At 33.3% G+C, this 24685-nt stretch overlaps 1 protein-coding gene, 1 long non-coding RNA gene and 3 other non-coding genes across 5 annotated transcripts; all 5 read left to right on the forward strand.

The window, feature by feature from the left end:
• The first annotated feature begins 9926 nt into the window (after positions 1-9926).
• LOC136207549 (U4 spliceosomal RNA) lies at positions 9927-10073 on the forward strand. Its single transcript, XR_010676688.1, has one exon. It is a non-coding gene; the product is annotated as a U4 spliceosomal RNA (small nuclear RNA).
• A 1433-nt stretch (positions 10074-11506) lies between these two features.
• Positions 11507-11625, forward strand: LOC136207551 (U5 spliceosomal RNA). The gene has a single exon (XR_010676690.1). It is a non-coding gene; the product is annotated as a U5 spliceosomal RNA (small nuclear RNA).
• Positions 11626-12935: 1310 nt separating this feature from the next.
• Positions 12936-13086, forward strand: LOC136207547 (U4 spliceosomal RNA). Its single transcript, XR_010676686.1, has one exon. It is a non-coding gene; the product is annotated as a U4 spliceosomal RNA (small nuclear RNA).
• A 2868-nt stretch (positions 13087-15954) lies between these two features.
• LOC136206558 (uncharacterized) lies at positions 15955-18480 on the forward strand. The gene is made up of 2 exons (XR_010676318.1): positions 15955-17800; positions 17909-18480. It is a non-coding gene; the product is annotated as an uncharacterized lncRNA (long non-coding RNA).
• A 2850-nt stretch (positions 18481-21330) lies between these two features.
• LOC136206519 (protein PHLOEM PROTEIN 2-LIKE A9-like) lies at positions 21331-23248 on the forward strand. Its single transcript, XM_065997595.1, has 3 exons — positions 21331-21467; positions 21707-21786; positions 22521-23248. Exons 1-3 carry the CDS (start codon positions 21417-21419, stop codon positions 22906-22908), a joined length of 519 nt encoding a protein of 172 aa, XP_065853667.1. The 5' UTR covers positions 21331-21416; the 3' UTR covers positions 22909-23248.
• The last annotated feature ends 1437 nt before the right edge of the window (positions 23249-24685 follow it).

Below are 24685 nucleotides of genomic sequence, written 5' to 3' on the forward strand. Positions count from 1 at the left end.
TTTTCAATAGGATTGAATAAATATTTATGGTTAGAATTAATTGACAAATAGTTTTGATTAATTAATTCTAAAGATAAATAAAGTTTTGATTAATTGTTAATTAAAACTGATTATGCTTATGTTCCTAATTATTTTGGTTGATAATCATTATAACAAAATCTATTAGTTTTATAGTTAGGTTGATAAAATTAGTTTTATTAATTCTAAATGATAAAACGGAAATCTATTGTAGTTTTTCCTATTTCTGAAAATCGTTTTAAAATTATTTTAGAACTGATATATATACATATATATATATATATATATATATTTAATAAAAAAAAATTATATATAACGACAGCAGCCGAGTCGCGCCTCGCGGCGCGACTGGCCGTTGTTGCGCGGCTGCTGCCTCGCGACAGCAGTCGCGTGCGGCGCAGGGGCGCTGCTGCCGTAAGGCAGCAGCGTCCCGCGTGCCCTAAGGGCTGCTGCCAATCGGCAGCAGCCCGCTCTCGGGCCCGGCCCGATACCCACTTGATTTTAAATGGTTTAAAATCGTTTTGTATTAAATGTATATATATGTTTCAGAAATTAATAGTTTTCTGTTTTGATTATCGAATGAAAAATTCGTTTAAATGTTTGTTTTTTTACCAATATCTAAATCAAAGTGTTAAATGAATTGAAATCAAAATAGTTGGGACGTGCATAATCAACGTTTTATATGGTTATATTAATCTAAGGATTAATATAAAGATACAAAACGATTAGAAGTAAAATTGGATGAAAGTTAATTTGACGAGTTAATGTGATTAACCTAAATATTACATAAGCCGGTTATGTAATCAACCAATTAAATTTATTTAATTGAGTCTATGCATGTTTGGAGTTATGGACATATTTGGACCCTCTTTTAGTCTTTTGGTATTTTTGAAATAGGGCCTGCGCGTCCTGCCTTTCTACTATCTATTGTAATTTCTCCTCTCATCTGATTCCCTTCAATTCAATTGAAGTTTTCTTATAGTAGTATAGAAATTAATATGTAATTTCAAGGCGCCATGGAGAAGACGGAGGACCTAAAGAGAAATATGTAATAGTTAGTATTTCTTTAGGTTTGGCCTTTTATTCTGTCTCTGGCTCGACGGAATAATTTAGATGATATGTCCATAACGCCAATGTATGTGAATGTATGTATGTCTGATGTATGCTAAAGCAAATCATGACTAAATTAGATTATGAGACTTAAATAAAATCCCTCGTTAAAAAGTTAAGTAAATAAGCAAGTTATTAAAATCGGTTGCCCCTCCCTAATATTATAATTCAGCCGACAGTACTGGGGGCCTTTGGGTTGTTGAGCAAACTCAAGCTCGGGGTCTTATGGTAACACCTGAATTATCGAAAGTTATTCTTTCATGAATATGGGGTAATACTTAAATTAGATTATGATAATTGGATGAGCAAACTCATGTTGTCATAAACTAATGGGCAATATGGTTGGGATTAATATGAGTAACATATTAGTTACTAATGTGGTTAGTAACCCAATAACCTAGGAGTCACATTCAAGATGTGATTGATTACATGAATCTACCTAACAAATGGGACTAGCTTGTTGAGCAAACTCAAGGCGAAATCTCAGGAGTTAGGATCCTAGCTCACTAAAGGATTTGTGAAATTCTTCGAATTAATATGGAGGGTTATTAATTTGGCAAAATAGTGGGAGCAATCTGAAATAAATTAAAAGGCCTATAATTTTAGATTGTTATACTTTAAAGCAAATGAATGACATACGTTTACTCTTTCTCACTCTCAGGTTTTGTTTAAACACACACTCTTAAAATCATGACTAAAACCAATCTGCAAAAACATTCTTACCGATAACAAATTGAATGGTTCAAACTTCACCGACTGGTTTCGTAACCTCAAAATTGTTTTGAAGTTCGAGAAAATTGGGTATGTACTTGATACATCGATACCCCCTGTCCCTGAAGATGATGCTCCCATCGAGGAAATTGATGCTTATCAGAAGCACAAGGCTGATGATGATCATGCCGCTTGCATCATACTTGCATCGATGACATCGGAATTACAAAGGCAACATGAGGAGATGAATGCCTATTCCATCATCATGCACCTAAAGGAATTGTTTGGGAAACAAACCAGGTGCGAACGCTACGAGATATCAAAATTGTTATATCGTTGCAGGATGCAAGAGGGCACATCTGTCATGACACATTGTGTCAAGATGATAGGCTATATTACCAAACTTTCTAGTATTGGATTTGTGATGGACAACGAATTAAGTACCGACTTGGTTCTTCAGTCCCTCCCAGAGAGTTATTCACAGTTCATCATGAACTACCAAATGAATGACTTGCAAACCTCTCTTGAAGAGCTTGCAAACATGCTCAAATCAGTTGAGCCCAATATGAAGAAAGACAAGGCCATACCGGCTCTTGTAATCGAGGGATCGAAGAAAAGGAAAGGGAATTTTCCCAATCCTAAACATCCCAAGAAAGGTAAGAGAGATGTGTCCAAGGGAAAGGAAGTGAAGAAGCCCAAAGGAGAATGCCACTTCTGTGGTAAAGACGGGCATTGGAAGAGAAACTGCAAGGAGTATCTAGCCACCCTCAAGAAGGGAAAAGGCGGTGCTTCTACATCTGGTATGTTCTATATTGAAATAAATACGGTTTCATTGTCTGAATCTTGGGTACTTGATACCGGATGTGGATCTCATATTTGTACAAATATGCAGGAGCTAAAACAGACTAAGGAACTAACGAAAGGAAGCATAAACTTGCGAGTGGGAAATGGAGCAAGAGTTGCCGCCCTCGCAATTGGAGATTATGTTTTACTTTTGCCCTCTGGGCTTGTAATAGAATTAAGGAATTGTTTATACGTTCCTGAGATGTCTCATAACATTATTTCTATTAGCCGTCTCGTTGACGACGGTTTTCATATTTCAATAAAGAACAATAGTTGCAATTTTTATAAAGATTCGATCTTTTATTTTTCAAGAATATCACAAAATGGGATTTATGTGTTAGATGATAAAACTCCTGTTTTTGCAATTGATACCAAAAGACATAAGCTAGATAATTCAACTTACTTGTGGCATTGTCGTTTAGGCCATATAAACAAGAGACGCATGATAAAGCTACATTCAGATGGGCTTATAGATCCAATCGATTCTGAATCATTGGAAACATGCGAATCATGTTTAAAAGGTAAAATGACAAAGACACCCTTTAGCAATAAAGGTGAGCGTGTATCAGACACTCTAGGACTCATTCATTCAGATGTATGTGGTCCTATGTCAGTCCAAGCAAGAGGAGGATTCAGATACTTCATTAGCTTCATAGATGATCATACTCGCTATGGTTATATCTACTTGATGAGGCACAAATCAGAAGCCTTTGACAAGTTCAAATGCTTCAAGAATGAAGTGGAAAATCAATTAGGAAAGAAAATAAAAACACTTCGATCTGATCGAGGTGGCGAATATCTTTCTGATGATTTTCTGAATTATCTAACTGAATGTGGGATATGCTCACAATGGACACCTCCTTATACACCACAACACAATGGTGTATTCGAGAGGAGAAACCGTACCCTATTAGATATGGTACGATCCATGATGAGCATGGCCTTACTTCCAAAGACGTTCTGGGGCTATGCCTTAGAAACTGCCCTCTTCACCCTGAACCGAGTACCAACTAAATCCGCTGTTTCCACACCATATGAATTGTTCGTTGGTAAGAAACCCGTGTTCTCATTCATGAGAGTATGGGGTTGTTCAGCATATGTCAAACGCGTTGCGTCCGACAAATTAGATTCTAAATCTGATAAATGTTTCTTCATTGGATATCCCAGGGAAACCATAGGGTATTACTTCTATCATCCAGATGATCAGAAAGTAATAGTATCCAAACACGCAACCTTCTTAGAGAAAGAGTTTCTCGAAGAAACATAAAAGGGAAGCGTGATTGAACTTGACGAAGTTCAAGAGGAAGAAACAACGACTGAAACAACAGAAGCGGTTGAGGTACCCGAAGAAGTCCCATTAGATGAGACTCCAGTGGCACCTATTCGTAGATCACGAAGAGTTCGTGAACTCCCAGTTAGATATGGTTTTCTAGTGGGAGATGATGACGAGGTTCCCGTGTTAGACGACGAACCCGAAAACTACAAAGAGGCTCTTACTAGTCCAGATTCTAAAGCATGGCTTGAGGCCATGGATTCTGAAATGGATTCCATGTATACTAACCAAGTTTAGACTTTGGTTGATCCACCCGAAGGGATAAAACCCATTGGGTGCAGGTGGATCTTCAAAAAGAAGACTGACATGGATGGAAAGGTTAGCACCTACAAGGCTAGGTTAGTAGCGAAGGGATATCGTCAGAAACAAGGTGTTGATTATGACAAAACCTTCTCTTCTGTTGCTATGTCCAAATCAATCAGAATCATGCTTGCAATTGCCGCTCATTTTGATTATGAGATTTGGCAAATGGATGTGAAAACAGCTTTCCTAAATGGAAATCTGCTTGAGGATGTATACATGATGCAGCCTGAAGGTTTCATATCAAAGGATGCAAATAAAGTTTGCAAACTTCAGAGATCCATTTATGGACTCAAGCAAGCATCTAGAAGCTGGAACAAGAGTTTTGACGAAACCATAAAATAATTTGGTTTCGAACAAAATTGCGAAGAAGCTTGCAATTACAAGAAAGCAAGTGGGAGCTCTATAGCATTTCTCATACTATATGTGGACGATATACTGTTAATGGGAAATGACATTGCTCTATTACAATCGATGAAAATATGGTTATCCGGTAACTTCTCAATGAAAGACCTTGGTGAAGCAGCCTATATACTTGGTATAAAGATCTACAGAGATAGATCGCATAGACTGCTTGGTCTTTCACAGGCTACATACATTGAAAAGGTGCTAAATCGGTTTAGCATGCTTGAATCGAAACGAGGTAACTTACCCATAGTACATGGAGTAAAGTTAAACAATCATCAATGTCCTAGAACTGATGATGACAAACGACACATGGCTGTAGTCCCGTACGCCAGCGCGATCGGTTCGATTATGTATGCTATGCTATGCACTAGACCTGACGTAGCGTTCGCGTTATCTATAACGAGTCGTTACCAAGGGAATCCGGGAGACGAGCATTGGATTGCCGTCAAGAACATTCTTAAGTACTTGAGAAGGACTAAAGATATGTTCCTAGTGTACGGAGAAGGAGATCTGAAAATACAAGGATTTTTAGACGCTAGTCATCTCACAGATGAGAATGATTTTAAATCCTAATCAGGATACCTGTTTATCCTAAATGGGGGCGCGGTCAGTTGGAAAAGTTCCAAGCAGGGAAGCGTAGCTTTCTCTACGACTGAGTCAGAGTACATCGCTGCTGCGGAAGCAGCAAATGAAGCAGTTTGGATTAGAAAGTTCATTACAGAACTAGGAGTGGTGCCTGACATTGTCAATCCCATTACTCTGTACTGTGATAACAATGGAGCCATTGCGCAAGCAAAGGAACCACGGTCTCATAATGCATCCAAGCACTACCTAAAGCGATACCACATCATTAGAGAGATTGTGGCTAGAGGAGATGTGAGAATAGAAAGAGTACCTACAGAGGACAACGTTGCAGATCCGTTGACAAAGCCTTTAACCCAAAAAGTACATGATCGTCATTTAACTTCTACTGGGATAAGTTTTAGAAACAATTGGCTTTAGTCCAAGTGGGAGTATGTTGGGGTTTAGTGTCCTATAGTCAATTGTTGCGGGATACAAACTTATTATAAATGAATTGTTCTTTATATCATTTGTTTTAGTGAGATATATGTTTTATAATTATATAAAGGCAATCCTTTTTAAGCACTAAATAAAGTCTAATAAAAGGAAATCCGTAAGTTTGTTTAAAGTGATTATAAAGTGTTCATACAAGCATGAAGTGAGACAAAACTTTATAATAAACTAATAAACTTAAAACCACCCCAAGTCAAGTGATATGTTTAGGATTGATATATCACAGTTGAGACTTGTATGTAACAATGTCTTCTGTCCGACAGAAAGCTGATCTCACAAGCTTCATATATATAGATATCTGGACAGTTACATAGATCCGGTGAAACGTTGTTCATTAGGATTGGGGATCCGACTTGAGATAACAGGATGGGTAGATTCATCCTTGTCAATTGTTCATCTCATTGGTATTACTAGGTATAACTAATCCTCAGACTCAAAAAAATGTTAATTGGTCATCTTGAATTACTGAATGTGAGACTTTGATCCTGCGGTCCCACGATCCTTAACAGAGATGACTCTGGGGTGTGAACTGCAAAGGTTGGGTGTCACAGGAAGTAATTTCAGGGTAGTTATACATTGGATTGAGCATTTATCACTCCCGATTAATGGGAGATACATCCAAGGATCGCTTGTGGAAGACTCGACTCTAAACCCTTGCAAGGTGATAGCTTAAGAGTAGAAATACAGATTTCACTTAACCTATCTTTTTTAGTTGACTCGGCCAAGAACAAGTAAAACGAACGTCTCGCTATATGTGACTTGACATTACCCATAGTCATAAGATTCAGTTCAGGGATGTAGTTGATAAAGGATCGTATTATACCGTAACTAATACGGAAGGGTTAACGACAGAATCAACTTGTCTTCTTAACGGACTCTGGGGGAATGATTACAGACTTGCCTATAACATACTCAGTACATCATTCCGTTATGCAAGGATTAAATATAATTCTTGAAGAAATTAATTTAATAGTTGCATACGGCCAGAAGTAGTAAGGACCTAATGGATCACACATAAGACTTGGAACCAAAAGAGAGATGGATATGATTAATAGATGGAAGCCCAATTGAGCCCAGTAAGGCCCAAATATATGGAGGGGGCCGAAATTTATATATAGAAATAAGGAATTAATTTTATTCCATTAATCCTAATTTGATTAGGATTATGAATTAAATTAATTAAGAGATAATTAAATTAGGAGTTTTAATTAGATTAATATACTCCTATTATTATCCAATTAGGTTATTTATTATTATCCTAAATATATTAGATATATAGTGAGATAATAATTAGGAATCCTATTCCGAATTGGATTCCTATTAAGTAACCTATTCCTATCTAACTAGGGTTTAGATACAAGCAACTATATATACCCCCTCCCTATAGGAATTTCGACTAAGCCTATCCCTCCCCCTTATAGTGATTTTCGAAATTGCTAATTAGAGAGAGAAAAGAATTCCCATCCCCTAGTTCGTGGACAAGAATTCATACGGCATTCCATCGATTGATTAATCTTATTCATCCCTCTTTCTCCTTGATCTTGTGTTGGTTAATTAGAGGCAATCTAATTTGGTTGCATCTCATAAGGGTTGATTTTATCTTAACCTCACCATATTCTACTTTGCGGTTGGAACCTCGGAGAAGAATTGTGGGCGCTTCTTTAACAACGGTAGATTGTTCATCGAAAGGTATTCCTTCTTATCCCTCTTTATATGAAATAACGATTAACGGATCCTATGGTTAAAAGGAAATAGGCTAAAATTTTTATATTTCCGCTGCTATACCTTAGCCCTAATTTCCTTCAAAGCTACTTTGTCTAAAGCTTATAACAAGATATATAATGGAAAGTATAGACATATTAGCTTAAGACATTCATATGTACGACAGTTAATATCAGACGGGATTATAACTGTTGTATATGTTAAGTCTTGTAATAATTTGGCAGATCCTTTCACAATAGGACTTCCAAGGGACATAGTATATAAAATGTCCAAAGAGATTGGTTTAAGACCTATATGATTACATCAGCAACAACAGAAACCCAACCTATGTATAGTATTATCACTATGTAAAGGTTCAATGTGGTAAAAACAAGTTGTTGATAACTGATTGATATACTAACTATAATAATAAATTATATAGTATATGATTATTAGGGTGAGTCTTAGACTCTTAATGAAGCTTCATATGTTGTATTTGAACTTCACCTATATGGACAGAAGGAGTGGTGCCGCTCCTAATGAAAGTGTGGTCTACTTTTATAATTGTCCATGAAGTCTAGGATGAGCGCATGGCCATAATAGTGCTACCATTTCTATGAACGTACGTTTATATAGAAGTTATGTGTGTGATACTTCCGGTATAACAAAAGTGATTATGGCTCAAAAGCGGCAAGCCGCCATTAATTTCGTTTTTCCTTGAAGTGTTACACTAAGTGGAGGTCCAAATCGCAAGATACCGACATTTATGCATAACTCTAATGAGATTTATTTAAACACCAATACATAAAGCCTAAGTGGGGGATTGTTAGATATTAGTCTTTAATATTGGTGTTGTGGAAATTCCACATGGAAAGAATAAGAAGGAAATCTGTATTTTATTTTGTCTAAGAGACAATGTATGTCTGGAGACATCTGTATGTCTGGAGACATCTGAATGTCTGGAGACATCTGTATTGTCTGGAGACATCTGTATTTTGACAACCAGTTTTTTGGCTATAAATATCTTCAATCCTTCATACCTTTTCACTTACTGTTTTAATTATTCAAATACGTTCATAGGGAAATTAGTGAAATTGCTATCATTAATTTTATGTTAGGGAAATCCTAGAGGAAACTTAGTCAGAAACCCAATAGCAATTGATAGTGGGGGCTAATATTTCCTTAAGGACAGTGATTAATCACGTCCCTATTTTATGTTTGTGATCCCATATTTCTAACAGCGAGAACTTTGATATGTGGTGGAGAGTGTCTCCAATTTTATGTATCTAACAATTCTATTGAAAACTATTAGATTATTGAATGAAATTTAACAGAAATATAAGTCATTTAGAACTTTTAAAAATTCAGAACAACAATTGAAATAAATATATTAGGTCTTTTCTATTTTCAAACTCTTTCAACTTCACTTTTATTTTCATTTCCCTCTTATATAAATTTTTACCTCTAAACTAATTTCACTTTTAATTTTTATGTTGTATTTTATTTATGCTGCTTTGGAAGTTATTTGACCCAATTTTTATTTATTTATCCTTTTATTTTACTTTTTATTATTTTAAAATTACTATCTTTTTAAATATAACTTTTATGCATTTGCATTGAATAATTTTATTTAGTTTTCTCCATTTCACGACTTTTAATTTTAATAGTTGAAATAATTGATTTTAATTTCTACAATTATATGTGATTAATTTATTAAAGTATAATATTTAGATATACGAATTGCTGTTAAAAAGAATTCACATTTCTAATTGATTCTTTCTTATGAACCAATTGACTTAAAGAGACTCAAGAATATATTATTTCCTTCTTAGTTACGAAGAAATAAGAAAATTTATGGACATTCTTTTCATTTCTCATTTTATACTACTATTTTTTGAACCGAGCTTTGGTCTCTGTTCAATTTCAGCTCTTTTACGAATCGAGTTTCAAAATCAACTCATGAGCATTGCATTTATAAACTGAGCCAAACCGAACCGGGTTTTTATCGAGCTGATCACTGAGCTGTTCGTGAATGGTTCAAATCATTTACAACTGTGCGGGAGATATTAAGCTCTTACATGAACAAAACTTATTTTATAATGTGACAGGAACAAAACTTAAGGTTCTTTTTGCTAATAAGAAATGTTAGAGATTAATAAATTAATAGAATAATATTATATAACATGTTGCAACTTTTAGAAATTGTTGATACATACAAATTCATGTAGTGCATGCTATAGTCCAATTGTTAGTGCAGGACAGAGAGAGTTTGATGTATTCATTCTGTACTTGTTGACTTGTTTAGTATTACACGTGCCATAGTTTATTGATGACATATGACGTGAAAAAATTCCCACACCGAAAACAGAAACCCAATAAAGCCCTACATGCGGCTTATAAAAAGAGATTGGAAGTGAGTATATAATTTAGCTTTGCGCTTGGGGCAATGACGCAGCTAGTGAGGTTCTAACTGAGGCACGTCAATTGCTGGTTGAAAACTATTTTCAAACCCCCTTCTTAGTCTGGGTTTTTCCTAGGCTTCGGAGAATTTCCGGAAGGGTTCCTTTCGAGGTCCTTACAATTCTAGTTTAATTTTTAGGGTAAATAATTATAAGGTTCTTATATTTTTACTTAACATGTTAGTAAGTCCATCATGTTATTATAAAGTTCTTAAGTTTTATCGTAATTAATTCTTTAGTCCTTTTCGTAAATGAAAGTCCAAATTTGTCCTAGTTATATACATTAAAAAATTAATCTTTTAGTTTCAAATTTAATCTAATTAGTTTTAATGAAATTTTTGAACTACATATACATCGAAATTAATATACTTGAAAAAATGTATTAGTAATTTTCTTAAATTGTAATTATTTTTTTGATATAATATCTTTAAACTAACATTAAATTTTTTATAATTGTTTAAAAATCATATAATTTTTTTTTTCATTCGTAAAATTTATTAGAATTGTAAAATCTTTTTACAATGATAATTTTATTCCTATTTTAACAATTTTTGAAATATTTTTCATTTATTTTTTTACTCAATAGATTTTACGTTATTAAATTAAAGTTCTATAATTTTATAAAAATTAATAAATCAATTACCTAAAAAAATTCCAAGGAGCTAAATTGATATAGATAAATTTCTCTTTTACAAAACGTTATTCGAGAATCCAAAAGATTAAACCGATTTTGATAAATCTCTCTGTTATAAGAGGTTTTCTGATCGTATTTGTATTAATTCCAACTTAAAATACAGTAATCGATACAATCCTGCTTGAACCTTTCACCCGTGATCTTTTTATTTTTACATTTTATTGACTCCGGTTTTAATATCATAATTATGACACGACAACCCATTTCGATAGTTCTACTCCGAATATTCCAAATTGATAATAAATTATTTTAAACATAATACATTGATCCTTAAATAAAAGCTTTACTGAAATTTTTTATATTAGTCATAAAAAGAACGTAAAAAAATTCTATTTACCTCATTTTGAGTTTACAAATTTAATGTCCGTTTGGTTTACATACTGTTACGGTTTGTTGTAACAGTTGGAAATCCTGCTTTTGTAAGAAAGCTACTTTTTATGTATGAAAAGACAAACAATAGCTCATAATCAAACATCTAAAACTCTCATTTTCAATATGAAAAGGTAAAGATGAGGTGAAAATTGAGTAAACAAACACATCCCTTAAGGTACTAAGATACTGGATTATAGACATATTTAATTATTTTTTATATGAATTTTCTAATTAAAGGATTTTTATACCAATAAAGCTGTTGAAGTACAAAATTTTGCATACAATACAACACTAAAAGCTAAATAATTTAATTGGAAAAAAAAGGACAAAAAAACTATAGCAGTAGTGGAAAGATAGAATTGCAGCAAGTATATTTTAATGTTTGGAAGGATGCAATATTATATCCCACATCGCTTGAGGGCAAACATCTCTTAATTCCAGCTTGCTATATATCGGGAAGCAGTGACATATTGCAATTCACGGAGCCATGAGGTAAGCACAAAGCGAACTATTCTTTCGCCTTTTACTAAAGAATACCGTGTGCTTGCCTCCTCTTGGTGGCATACGCTTATTTTTGGAAGTCCTACTCAATAAGAGTAGGACTTTAACAAATCTAGTTTTATGTTTTTGAATTTATATTTGTAATTAAAGAACAAAAGAGATAGCAATTATAGAAGTTATATCCTTCTTGTAAGTTATTTCTGTTTGTGCATCCACACAGATCAATAGATCTACGGACAAGATAAACATTTTCCGCTCTTGCTAAGACCGAAAAAGGAATAAAAGAAAGAAATATAGCTCATAAGTGTAGATCTGACGGAAAAAGAAGTTCAAGGAGGTATACAGACTTCAAACTAACAAGAAAATGTAAATCTAAAGCTAAAAACGAAAATTAAAATATAATTTCCTTCTTCATCCTCTAAGAGTAAACTTAATTAAAATGCAAGATCAGAATTGTTAAGTGGTAGTGATAATGGTGAAAATCTAGAAAAAATAAGGATATTTTGAAGAGAAGAACAAAGAGAAAACAAGGGTGTAGAAGTTAGAGAGAAGCTCTAGCTTCTCTCACTAGAAAAGAAAAAGAAGATGAATGGACTCAATTCCTACTAATTAAAGACCAATACAGGATAACGGAATAAATTAGAATTATAAACTATTAACGAAGAAAAGTCATGTGTATCACCATTTTTTGGTTGGTTGGTTTGGATGGTTAAGAAGTTTGGATGGTTAAGAGTTTTAAGTTATTGAATTCGAATCCAAGTGGGTCGTTTTAGAAGATTCTGAATTCGAATCCAAGTGGAAGAGGATCCACCTAAACCGTGTCTCACAACTCTCGAATTCCGAATTCGAATCCAAGCTTTAATTGAGAGAGGATCCATCTAAAAGGTATCTGGTCACCCTCAAACCGATAAATCAGATATGATTCGACCGAACTGAGAGATCATATAAAATTCGAATCCACGCTTAATTGGAAAGGATCACCTAAAGGGTGTTTGACGACTCTCGAACCGAGAAATCAAATAGAACTCGAATCCACATTTATCAAGCTGCTCATGAGCGGCTTGGATCATTTATAACCCTATGAGAGATATTAAACTCAGAAATCAACAAAACTTAGAATTTTTATACTCTGATAGGAACAAAACTTAAGGTTATTTTTGCTAATACGAAATGTTAGAGATTAATAAATTAATCGAATTATATTATATAGGTTGGAATTTAAAATTTGTTGATACATACAAGTTAATGTATTCCAATTGTTACTGCAGGACAGAGCGGAGAGTTGTTTGAACCCATATGAGTGCCAGTGTGAGAACTACATATATGTTGATGACATCCCACATCGAAAACAGAAACCAATAAAGCCCTACATGCAGCTTATAAAAAGAGATGGGAAGTGAATATTGAATTTATCTTTGCGCTTGGGGCAATGACGCAGCTAGTGAGGTTCTAACCGAGGCGCGTCAATTGCTGGTTGAAAACTATTTCCAAACCCCCTTCTTGGCTTGGGTTTTTCTTAGGCCTTGGAGAATTTCTGGAAGGGCTCCTTTCGAGGTAAAGCCTTACAATTCTAGTTTAATTTTTATTAATCTCCCTTCGGGTGGCGATGTAAAATAATTACTCCATCATGGCATTTAAAAAAAAAAGAAAAACTTAATATCTTTTTAAATTGTCTAATCTTACTCGATTTTTTTGTTTTTATTTTGATGAAACTTTAAAACTTGATTTACTTCTCAACTTATACGGTGCTTATAGTGTTCTGACCAAATACAAACAATTAAAAAACTTGATTAGGTTTTGATTTAGTTTTAATCGTAAACTAATAAATATATTTTTTTTTCTAGCTAAACTAGAAAGAGTTAATCCCGGTAGTTTTACGGACTAAATCCATAGGAAATAAGAATTCTCCATTGTTGAAGGTAAAAACCTTAACAAGCTTCTTGAAGAAGATGATAATATTGATTGATAAAAAGTTAAACATTACAAAGAGAAAGAGATGAATTTATATTACCTCAAATCTAAATGACAAATTATAATAAAGGACAACTACATAGTTAATTAAAAATGTAAAGATAAGGGATAAAATGGGTTAAATATAAAGGAGTGGCGTGGATGGTAATTAAGGAGTGATATCAGTTGTAAATAAGGAGGAAGCTGGATCAAGGAACAAGTTCTTTAAAATGAATCCAAGCGGAGCGTGGATTGGCTGCTGGACTTTTCTCCGGATCAAACCTTCCTTCACGCGGAACGTGCTTTCATTCACACGGAGCGTGCCTTAGCTGCTGATCTGTCGTGTGACATTGTTTTGGCCTCTTTACCCGCTTGTTCGTTCGTGCTTGGTTAATTGGATGACTGTAGCTAATATTTCATATGGCTAAGATTTTGAAGTCTAATTTGTTTGAATTGGAAATTTGATAATATAATATGAATGCTTGATGTTTTTAACAACTTTCTATTTAAGAAAATAACATACATACTAAAGCACCAGCCAACTTAATTGAAGTTCAAACTTATAAGCTAGATTTAGGGGAGTGCATAAAGAATAAACATCTTGGATGAATTCTCTTAGATCAGTAATACATTTGCACCTACGAAATTCTTAGTTTCTAATCAAAGGGTGGTTTCTCACCGGTGGAGTTCAACAAAACTTAGATTACTGTATTTTTTTTGTTATTTTGATTATTTTTATAGCATATGTGCCTCTTGATTATTTTTTATCGCATATGCGCCCTCTTGCTCTGTTAACAAGTTTTTATTGTTTCACCATAGGTGTGAATTTTACTTTTAGTTCAATTTTTGTAGGGTCAAATTCTCTGATTCATCTGGTTTATAGCTGATCAATCGATGTTAATGGTTCTGCATTTCGAATACATGAAAATTTCCATCATATAAAATGTTTGTTGGAAAATAAATGAGATAATTTGATAACAACTCAATTTGCTGTGGAAAGTATATATTATTGATCTGACATTCAGTTTAAATACAGCAGAAACACAGTTACAAAATAACTGTTGAATAACCACACTTTCTACAAATCATTGGTTTAATAACCACTTCAGCAATTGACTAATTCATACTTATAAAAAAAATACCGAATAAGATATTCTAAACATATTACGATAATAATGTAGCAGTTACTAAAATATAAATTTAAGAACGTTGATACTTCTTTCAAAAAAAATAAATAAAATGTTGATACTTTCATTAAAAAAGAAAAAAAAAATCTAAAGTCAGCAGCTGCACACCTTGTATTGAGTTTTGGAAACTTGTAGAAATTTGATCCTACAAGGAAACTATATGTAACGTGAGTATTTCTTTTCTTCTTTTTGCAGAAAAACCATTTTGGGCATCAACATTTCTTACAGGTCCCTTAAACCATTTCCTTCCTTGCATCTAATACCCACCAAAGCATTACCAGAGACAAACAAACCCCAAGGGCAACAGGTGCATTGCATAGTTGAAATTTTTGAATATTGGGATTCCATTATCTCTTGCTAGATCAATTTGTTGATTGTGATGTTGGAAATCTCAATTGGAGAGGAGAATGTCGAGTTTAGAAGAACATACTAGAAATTAATTTCTATAATTTGTTTTTATTTATTTTTATTTTTCCTAATTAAGAAACTTTTATTTTTATTTATCTATGTCAATAAGTAAAATCACTATAACTATGTATGCAACCCAAAGTTGACAGAAAAATTAAATAAAGGTCTGACCCATAACAAAATCAATGTTCAAGGTTCAATACTTTAGAATTTACCACATATATATTTAAACATAACAAAAGTTCAAGATAATAAATATAAAAGAAAATAATTTGGAATTGTATGAATTCATTTTAGTTACATGATGTAATATATATATTTTTAAAGGTAACAAAAAATCAGTTTAAAACATAAGTTTCAAAAATATAAAAATTCGTGACATAAGGTTTTGGGCTTGAGTGACATCGACCCATAAAATATAGTAGAAAGGAACTGGACAAAAAAAGTGATGGTCCAGTTAGGAAGGCTTATTGGACTATTTTGGGCTTGAGTGACAACGGCCCGTTATCCTTCCACCGCTGAGAGATGGAGGTAATCGTTGCTCTGTGGAACCAGCCTCACGCTGTGCCCTCCACATTATGATCCGGGAGATCCAAGCCTTCGCTCGGAACCCACGGTTCACTCTCAGCTTGGAATGGACAGGCCAGAAATCCAGCCCCATCAAACCCAGCCCAAAAAGCCGAATCCATGTTCCTTCACCCTAATGCCCTCACATGAGTCACAAGCTCGCGTTACCATGCTCGGCGATGGCCTATTGTTTCGACCTAAATTATAAAGAATAGCATATATCTCTTTTTTCGCGATGTGGGATAGAATAAGTAAACTTCCCATAATAGGCGAACTTCCCCTAAACTTGAGTTTTTTCGAGCGATTTTACAATTTAAATTGAAACGAGATGAAAGATGGAAAGAAGAACAGATTCAGACATGGCAAGTCCGACAAACCAGGTGAAGAAAGTAACAACAACCCATCCCCAAATTAAGGTTGCTGGTCCTGCATACATTAGGCTTTGCCCATATAATGGTGTTCCACTGAACACTGCCATGAAGAGAAGAGAATTAAGGTAATTACTGTGTTTTAACCTCATCATTTCCATGGGCTGTTTGTCATGTTTGAGGTTAGATTGAAAATTCTATTTGTGTTTCAGAAGATAATTAATTTAGGTAGATTCTTGTATTTTCCTAGTTCCTAGCGATGTAGAAAATTCATCCAACATGCCTATAGAGAAATTGTGAGGCAGATGAGAGATCAAGGGGTTTTGGCAGATTAGATGATAAAAGAAACTTTAAGAACAAAAACAAGTTGGGATATCAACTTAAATTTAGGGATCATAACTAAGATGCAGTATTATCAATCACTGAATGTGACTGGATTGCTGCAGGTGGTTTAGTGGCTTTAGAGTTTAGCGAATTGGATGTTGCAGTGATGATTTTGGTAGCAGTAATTGCAGTATTGTAATATAAGATCATTTTCTAGGTTCAATTAGTTTGAGTAGATTCAGCAACTGAAGGTTTTAGGAGGCTACTAGGCTATTCATTAGCCTATAGAATTTGATTTCATGACTTGCATTGTTGGTCTTATAGGTTGCAATGCTGATGGATTTGGGGCTAACGCCCCTGGAGTAGTAGTGAGGCTTATAGGATTAGATTCCATCCCGACATCAAGTATTTCTGAACCCAACTCTACCCCATTTTAGTGAGGCTTCTCAATGGAGAAAACATTTTGAGTATTGCCATGACCCTGAGATCATGTACTCCGGAAACCTGCTCAATAAGTAGGATGGTCCTCCTCTGACCTTTATGGACTCAAAGCCTCAAAAAATATTAAGCAGACCTACTGAAAAGTTCCAAACTGAAACTTTGCCTCCAAGTTCTGCTAAATCAATTCCAATAACCCGTCACAAACTTTTATCTCCTATGAAGAGTCCTGGCTTCATTCTGAGAGTAGAACTGCAGCTCACATCATGGAAGCTGCTGCAAAAATTATCAATCCTAGCCCACAAGCTACTGCTAGAACCAGGATGTCGGTAGCTGGATCTTCAGTGCCTCTGAAAGTACAGGATTTTAAAGAAAAATTGGAGGGTTCACAGAAAATGTCACTTGTAGGGCCATCTACAGTAGCATCAAACAAGTATCTTAAGGGGCAGCATTTGAACAAGAGCTGGAATGGCTCAGTGGACAATGCTACGTCTTTCAGGGATTCAGAAGAGAGAGAGAAGATGGTTCTTCTAGTTCAAAGAATAAGTGAAAGTCCATCTCTCTTCAAATACAAGCAAAAGTTAATGTTCAAAGAAGAGAAAGTTTGAATGTAAGTAGCATAAAGGACAGAATGAGGATATTTCTAGCCATAGCTTCAGAAGCCAACCAAATGTTGCCTAGAAAATCTTCTATGCCTAATGCTTCCGGAGCTCTGAGGCAGAATAATCAGAAACAGAATTCCCTTACGGATAGAGAGAACTCATCATCAAAGCCAGCAACTTCCAACATAAAAGTAATATATTTTAGTTGATGATTCTGTTTCTGATTATTCTGCCTACATGCATACAGACAAGAAAACAGAATCATCAACTAAAATACTGATGCCATAAAGGTAGTTCATATCTTAGACTATTGTACACCTTGAACAACAGTTGATTTTACGCGTTGGTTTGATTGCATTATAGCATCCTAGGAGCTGGAATTTGATTAAGCTTGTGACGGAGTTTGTCTCTATCGGGGGAAGATATTGGATGGTTAGTTTATTTCAGATCCCTATCCGATTATGCATTTCCACTTGTTTTGTTATTTATTGGTCATTGCTTGCTGTTTGTGAGATGCATTGTATTCAAATGGAATTTCAGACTCATTTGCTGGAATCACTGAGGGGGCCTTGCTGAAATCTCTTCTCCAGTCGCATGATTCGAGCCCTATAGATATTGATGGTTTTTACCTGCCAAATTTACCAAAGCCTCCAAATGCTTTTCGAGGAATCCGCAAGAGGTGTTATTCTTTAAAGCGATGGCTTACTTTGTTCTGATGAATCGACTAGGTGAAGTCAATTCATAGTATCCATGCAGGTTCCATCCCTTTACTTTGTCTTCCATAGGTTCTTAAAGAATGGCACATGATTCCCTGATTTATATAATGGAGGAACGGGAGACACCGAAGAACTACTAATCTTCTCCGGAAGTGCCTTGGAGATGTTCTAATTGCTTCATATTGGAATCTTGTGCAAGAATCTGGTTATGATGATGCATATGTCAAGGAAATTGAGGTGAGCTCCTTTTTAAGTTCTTCATGTTGGCTCAAAGTCCATCCATTATTGTAAAAAAATGGTTTGCTACTTTTATAAAAGAAATAAAAACTAGTCAAGCAGCTGCACACTTTGTAGTTGAAATTCATGGTTAAACTAAGATTTGGAGAACTTGTAGAACTGGATATTTTCTAGAATCATAGCTCCATTTTGGGCATCAATATTTCTTACAGGTCCCTTAAACCATTTCCTTGCATCTAATACCCACCAAAGCATTATCAGAGACAAACAAACCCCAAGGGCAACAGGTGCATAGTTGAAATTCTTCCATCTGATAGGGTAGCTTGTTGGCAACAGGAAAGCTGAACAGGTATAACATATCCACAAGAAGGCTACCAATCAAATTGGCTTACTCGCTCAGAGCTCAAAGTCCGGAGGGGCTCCATTGCATGAAGATTTTTTTTTCTTAATAACGATTTAAGGCTTTGATTCATAGTTGTCAAATCAAAATTTTCAATTTTTTTATAATATAAGGGTAAATTTGATCATAATTGGAAACATTAAGGTTCAAAACAACTGAGATTCAATATAAAGTAAGGATAAGGTGCAAAAATATTCTAATGTTTACGCCCAAGAATAATTTTACCCTTAACGTGTAAATGATGCAATTTTACCCTTAACGTTGGCAGCCAGGAGCAATTTTATCCCTAACGTTGACAAGTTTGGACAATTGGAGAAATTATTCATCAAATTGTCTTCTCGGTCATGAATTTTGTAACTAAAAAAAATACAATTAAAAATAATAAAGGAGAGTGAGGTTAATAATGATTCTATTAATTATCACTACAACCAACTATGCAAACTTAGTTTTATGTCATATAATCACATTCTACATTATGAGTACTAATTTTAACTATTTTGGAGGCTGCTCAAGACTGAACCACTGTTCGTCAAGGGTGTTCCGGAGGGTCGGGAGACCCTCCCCTACCCCCTGGCTCCGCCCCTGCTCGCTCTCCCCAAATACTCCATCGCATAATAATAATAATAATAATATAGTGGGGTTCACTTAATAAAAATAATTAAAAAATTTAATTTGTTTTAATTATAACTAAAATTTTGTTTTACAAAATACACTTATAAAATTACGGATGTTACACATGAATCCGCCACTACTTAAGATTTGGATTAAACTAAAAAAATTGCAATTTGGACCAAATAAAAAATGCAAAAAAAGATTTCGCATAGTTTTTATATTTGTCTAGATTATCCAATTGATCCTCTTAATTTAGCAATATGGGATGAATTGATATTCGTTTAAAGCCAACATGGGGAGTTAGGGATTAATTTAGGGTAAACTACGAAAAAAATGTTCGTGGTTTACTTTATTTGCAAATAGAGGTTCGCAGTCCCGTTCAATTGGACCTTAATGTCCAAACTCTATTTGGACCTTCACCATTGGATTAATAGCTAATCTAATCCTACGGTACAAAAAAAATAGATTATTAAAATATTAATTAACCGATTTTATCTTTTATAATCCCAATAATTCTGAATTATCCCTAGAAATAAGTAACTTAGCACATGCTAAGAGAGAGAAAAAACACAGCTTTTTGCCTTCTTCCATTTTATCTGGCCTAATCCAGAAGCGGAAGATCCAGCTCCAGAAACAGTAGATTCAAAAGATGAACAATTGAAAGAAATAATCTTTGCCCATTCCATAAAAGATGAATTGATATAAAACAAAAGTTTGCACTTTCAAATAATTGCAAATTACGACTTCTTCTTTTTTTTCAATTAAATTATTTTTGCAAGTTGCTTTCTTTTTTGACAATGGTTGATTATCAAAGCCAAATTGCAGAATCTTTTATATTTATTTCATCCTATTTTTTATGTTCTTGAAATTGCAGTTTTTATGTTCAACAGCTATAAAAAAAGATAAGAGGAAAGAACCATAAAGGATATAAAAAAAAAAAGGAAAGAGGAAGAATGTTGATGAACGAACTGAGGATTACTGTCTTCTCCGCTGAAGAAGAACGATTAACTGACGAACGATCGGGAAAGAGGAAGAACGTTCAACTAGACTGAGGATTACTGTCTTCTCCGGTGAAGAAGAAGAACGATCGGCAAAGAAGAACGATTAACTGACTGAGAAAGACGGCTTTTTCTCCCTCTTATCCGATGGTTACAGGGTAGAGTAGACAACTGTTTCTCTCTCTCTTAGAATATGTTAAGTTACTTGTTTCTAGGGATAATTCAGGATTATTGGGATTATAAAAGACAAAATCGGTTAATTAATATTTTAATAATCTAATTTCTTTGTACCGTAGGATTAGATTAGCTATTAATCCAATGGTGAAGGTCCAAATAGAGTTTGGACATTAAGGTCCAATTGAACGGGACTGTAGAGGTTCGTAGTTTAAAATTAAACTTTTAAGTAATTGATGACAATAAGAACATTTTTTATTTTTTTTTCAGTTACATTTACATATTGACAAAACACAGATTCTAAAATCAAATTGCAAACGTGTAAAATGAACTTAAATATCAATTTAGTTCATAAACTGTCAGATTAGTAAAAAACGTAAAATTTCACCATATTATTTATTGTTTCGATTTAGGAAGTTGTTGTTTTCAGTGGTTGTGTTTTGCTGATATATAAGAATAATTTTTTTTAAGATAAAAATTTATTTGGTTGTAATCAGAACTTAACTGTGTAATTAAAATACTTTGTTTTGTAAATAAAACATACCTAAGACCTTTATTTGTAAACTTTTAAACCACATATCTCTGTTTATAAATTGGACAAACCACAAGCATTTTTTTCCGTATTTTTTCCATTAATTTATGCATAATTAATTATTCCTTTCAGAATATATCTCTAAATGGTCTCTTTCAAGCAAGGCGTTTGTGCTATTCTTTAACAGGTTTTATATTCCTTTTTTCTTTATTCTTTCGCCGTCCATTTTTATTTTAGTCTTTTTTTTTTCTTTTTTTGACAAGATTTTTATTTTAGTCTTAATTTCACATTAAAATACATTTTATTTTATTATTATTTTGTGAAATATATAAAGCTAAGTGAAGGAGAGGATTTAATATATTTCATCTTCTTCCCAAGAATGGCAAACAAAGCTCATCACTCTTCCTCTGGCCAAATCCAAAAACTTAAGGTACTTTACTTTGCAATATCTACATTTTTCTGTTTCAATATAATCTTATTCTTATTTTTTCTTTTTTTAAGTTTTTGTTTCTTTATTTTAAGTCAGACAATGGGAAAAAAATAATTAACTACTGAAAAAATAAATGAATATTAATTAATCAATGCAAATAGCCTAGAATATATATATTATTTAATTTTTATGTTAATAATTTAAGAAATTTGAAATTAATGTTTTTTTTTTTTTTGCAGGATCCTATGAGATGGGTACTTAAACCGAATGCACTTAACATTGTATGGGGTAATGACAATCGTTATTGGAAGATCAATGAGTAAGACATTTCTTTTTTTTCCCTTCCATTTTTTTATATGGTTGAAGAACCAAAAAAAAAAATCTATGATCAAGGTTATAAAAGCCGCTAGCCGCTAGTTGGACGGATATGGCTCTTATTGATTAATCGGATTTGTACTTTTTATATTTATTTATTCATTATTAAATAAAGTATTATATAAATACAATTAATATAGGAATTATACTATATTAAAAATAATAATAGAAAATATTTAGGATAGAAAAACATACATATTTTAATATTATTTACATTAATGTCCTTAAAAAATAACAAATAGATCAAAAAATAACATTTATAACAAAATGTGTCAAAATAAAATAAAATTAATATTCTTAAAAATACATTTTATAGTTTAAGGTTTTTCTTTTGTTATTTAATATTTTATTTAAAAAAAAATTGATATAAAATTTAAGGGCCAATTTTTTTTTTAAAAGGGCCGCCTAGGATCCACTAGGACCGCCTAGACCTGCCTAGGAGGCCATAAATCGGTCAACTGATTTATGTCGTCCGACTAGTAAAAATCAGGATGGTGTTCTAAAAATCCCCGCCTAGGCGGCCACCTTGACCGATTTTTAGAACACTGTAATTATATATGAATATAGCAAAATGTCCAGACTCTATAATATATTAAAAAAAATAGAATTATTAATTAGTGTAATATGCAAAAACTCGTAGACTAATAATTTTTTTAATTTTTGATAATGAAAATGAAGGGAAGGGCCAGCAGAATTGGTACAAGTATGTTGGCTAGAAGTAACAGGATCAACAAATGAAAACCTAACAAAAGGGAAGAATTATGAAATAAACTTTGTGGTAGAGATGAAAGATGAAGGTTTTGGATGGAATGGTTGCCCTATTTTTATCATGGCTAAGATTGGTAAGAAAGGTAAATATAAATGGGATAAGGTCAATTTTTCTGATTTGCCTAAAAATGTTAAGACCCAAATTCCAATTTCAAATGGAGGTTTTGTGTTCAAAGTTCCACAAGATTTGGGTAGTGATGACACTGTTCTTCATTTTGGGTTATATGAAGTTTGGACTGGTAGGTGGAAGGGTGGTTTCTTAATTCATGAAGCTCAAGTCAAAGAATTGCCTTATTGATTTTCTTATGTATTTATCAATAAATAATTGTGAGGTTTGTATTTCTCAATCAAGGTTGGATTAAATCTATCATTAATACTTCTTATTATACATTCTATTCTATGGATTTTTTTACTATATATTATTTGTACTGCATTATGGATGAAAGTGAGTGAAAGTGGGTGAAAGGCAGAATCTAATGAAGATGGAATATGTCAGTGGTTAACACTTGTCAAGAAAGGGAAATGAGCGGGGAAGATTAGTTTTTATAGAGTTAGTTAAAGAAGGACTATGTGTGATCTTGTATATATACATGTATGTTAACTAGATTGAATCAATAAGAAAAGTTTTATTTTTCTTACTTCAGTGTAATTCAGTAGTTTTATCATGGTACCAGAGCTTTATGGAATATCCATCTGTGAATAAAAAAGTAATATTCTAATAGAAATTCTCAAAGAAAATCATGAAAGGAAGAAAGAAATTGTATTGAAGAAGAACAAGAGCAAAGTTCATGTTTAAATCGTAATTACAGTCGCGATTGCAATTTAAAAAGTCGATGTTTTGAAGATCATATTGTTATTGAAAAAAGAGGAGGTATGACTACTAATAAGAGCATTGTTAACAATGATAATACATGATTAGTCCTTATTAGTACTATAATGAATGGAAGGAATTATATTCCATGAAAAAGATTGATGCTTCTAGCATTGAGTGCAAAGCATAAGACGGATTTTATTTTAAAGGATGAAGAACCTAAAGACGTTGATTCATAAGAAAATTTGAAGTGGAAAGAAGTAGATGCTCTGGTCTTTTCTTAAATAATCAATGCTTTAACTAGAGAATTGATAGTTGTATGTTCTTATTTGCATCTTCTTCGCGAGAAAGCAATAGGTACCTCCTGATATACAATAGATTTTTTTTTTCAATTGAATCATATAATAGTCCTTGATTTCTTTTATTACTATTTTAGATGACATTGATAAGTACGCTCCTGACATTTTAAAGATTCGGGATGAGATAATAAATTTAGGCTTATTTATATACATTTTTTTTGAGAAATTTAAAAACAAGTTGGAGGCTACATGAAAAAGGAGATGACTGGACATCCCAACTAGGTTGACACCTCTTAACAAACCTCTCAAAACACTTAAGCCCAAATTTGAGTGGTCCACATTAATAAAAACATCATATTTTAGCTAAATTATTAGAAAATTCTTATGTTATTAAGTTATTAACCAAACGTTAATATAACCAAATATGTGAAAAGTAATGCGAAGATCCTTCTGTTATGATTTTAAGAAATAGAATTAGTAATGTTAAAATTTAGCCCTCATTGGTAGGTAATCTGTAAATTCTACTGTAAACTCTTATCGATGTCTGTGGTTTGCCATGACCTTGGGAGTGGGTAGACCTACCCTTACCTAAATTTTTTTTCTACCAAAAAAAAAAAGAAATAGAATTAGTCAATTCTTAATAGTCGAACAGTTCCATTTCGATGAGCATCAATGTAGAAAATAGTGCAATCTTAAGCCTAACGTTTATGATTTGGTACAATTTTAAGTTTAATTGATGAAAATGAAGTTTTTTATATGTAATTTCATGTTCTGGCTTCCCTTCAACCTTTACCATTTTGGTCGCTCAATATAGTTTGAAATTGCACATTTTATGTCAATGAAGAAAACCTCATTTTCCATCAACTAGGGTTGAAATTACACCAACTCGTAAGCGTCACATTTGAGAATGCATTGTTTTTTTACATAGAAGCTAAATTCGTTCTCCTTCAAAAACCATAATGCTA

This window comes from Euphorbia lathyris, chromosome 9 (assembly GCF_963576675.1).
Source record: "Euphorbia lathyris chromosome 9, ddEupLath1.1, whole genome shotgun sequence".
In the NCBI taxonomy this organism is placed as follows: domain Eukaryota; kingdom Viridiplantae; phylum Streptophyta; class Magnoliopsida; order Malpighiales; family Euphorbiaceae; genus Euphorbia; species Euphorbia lathyris.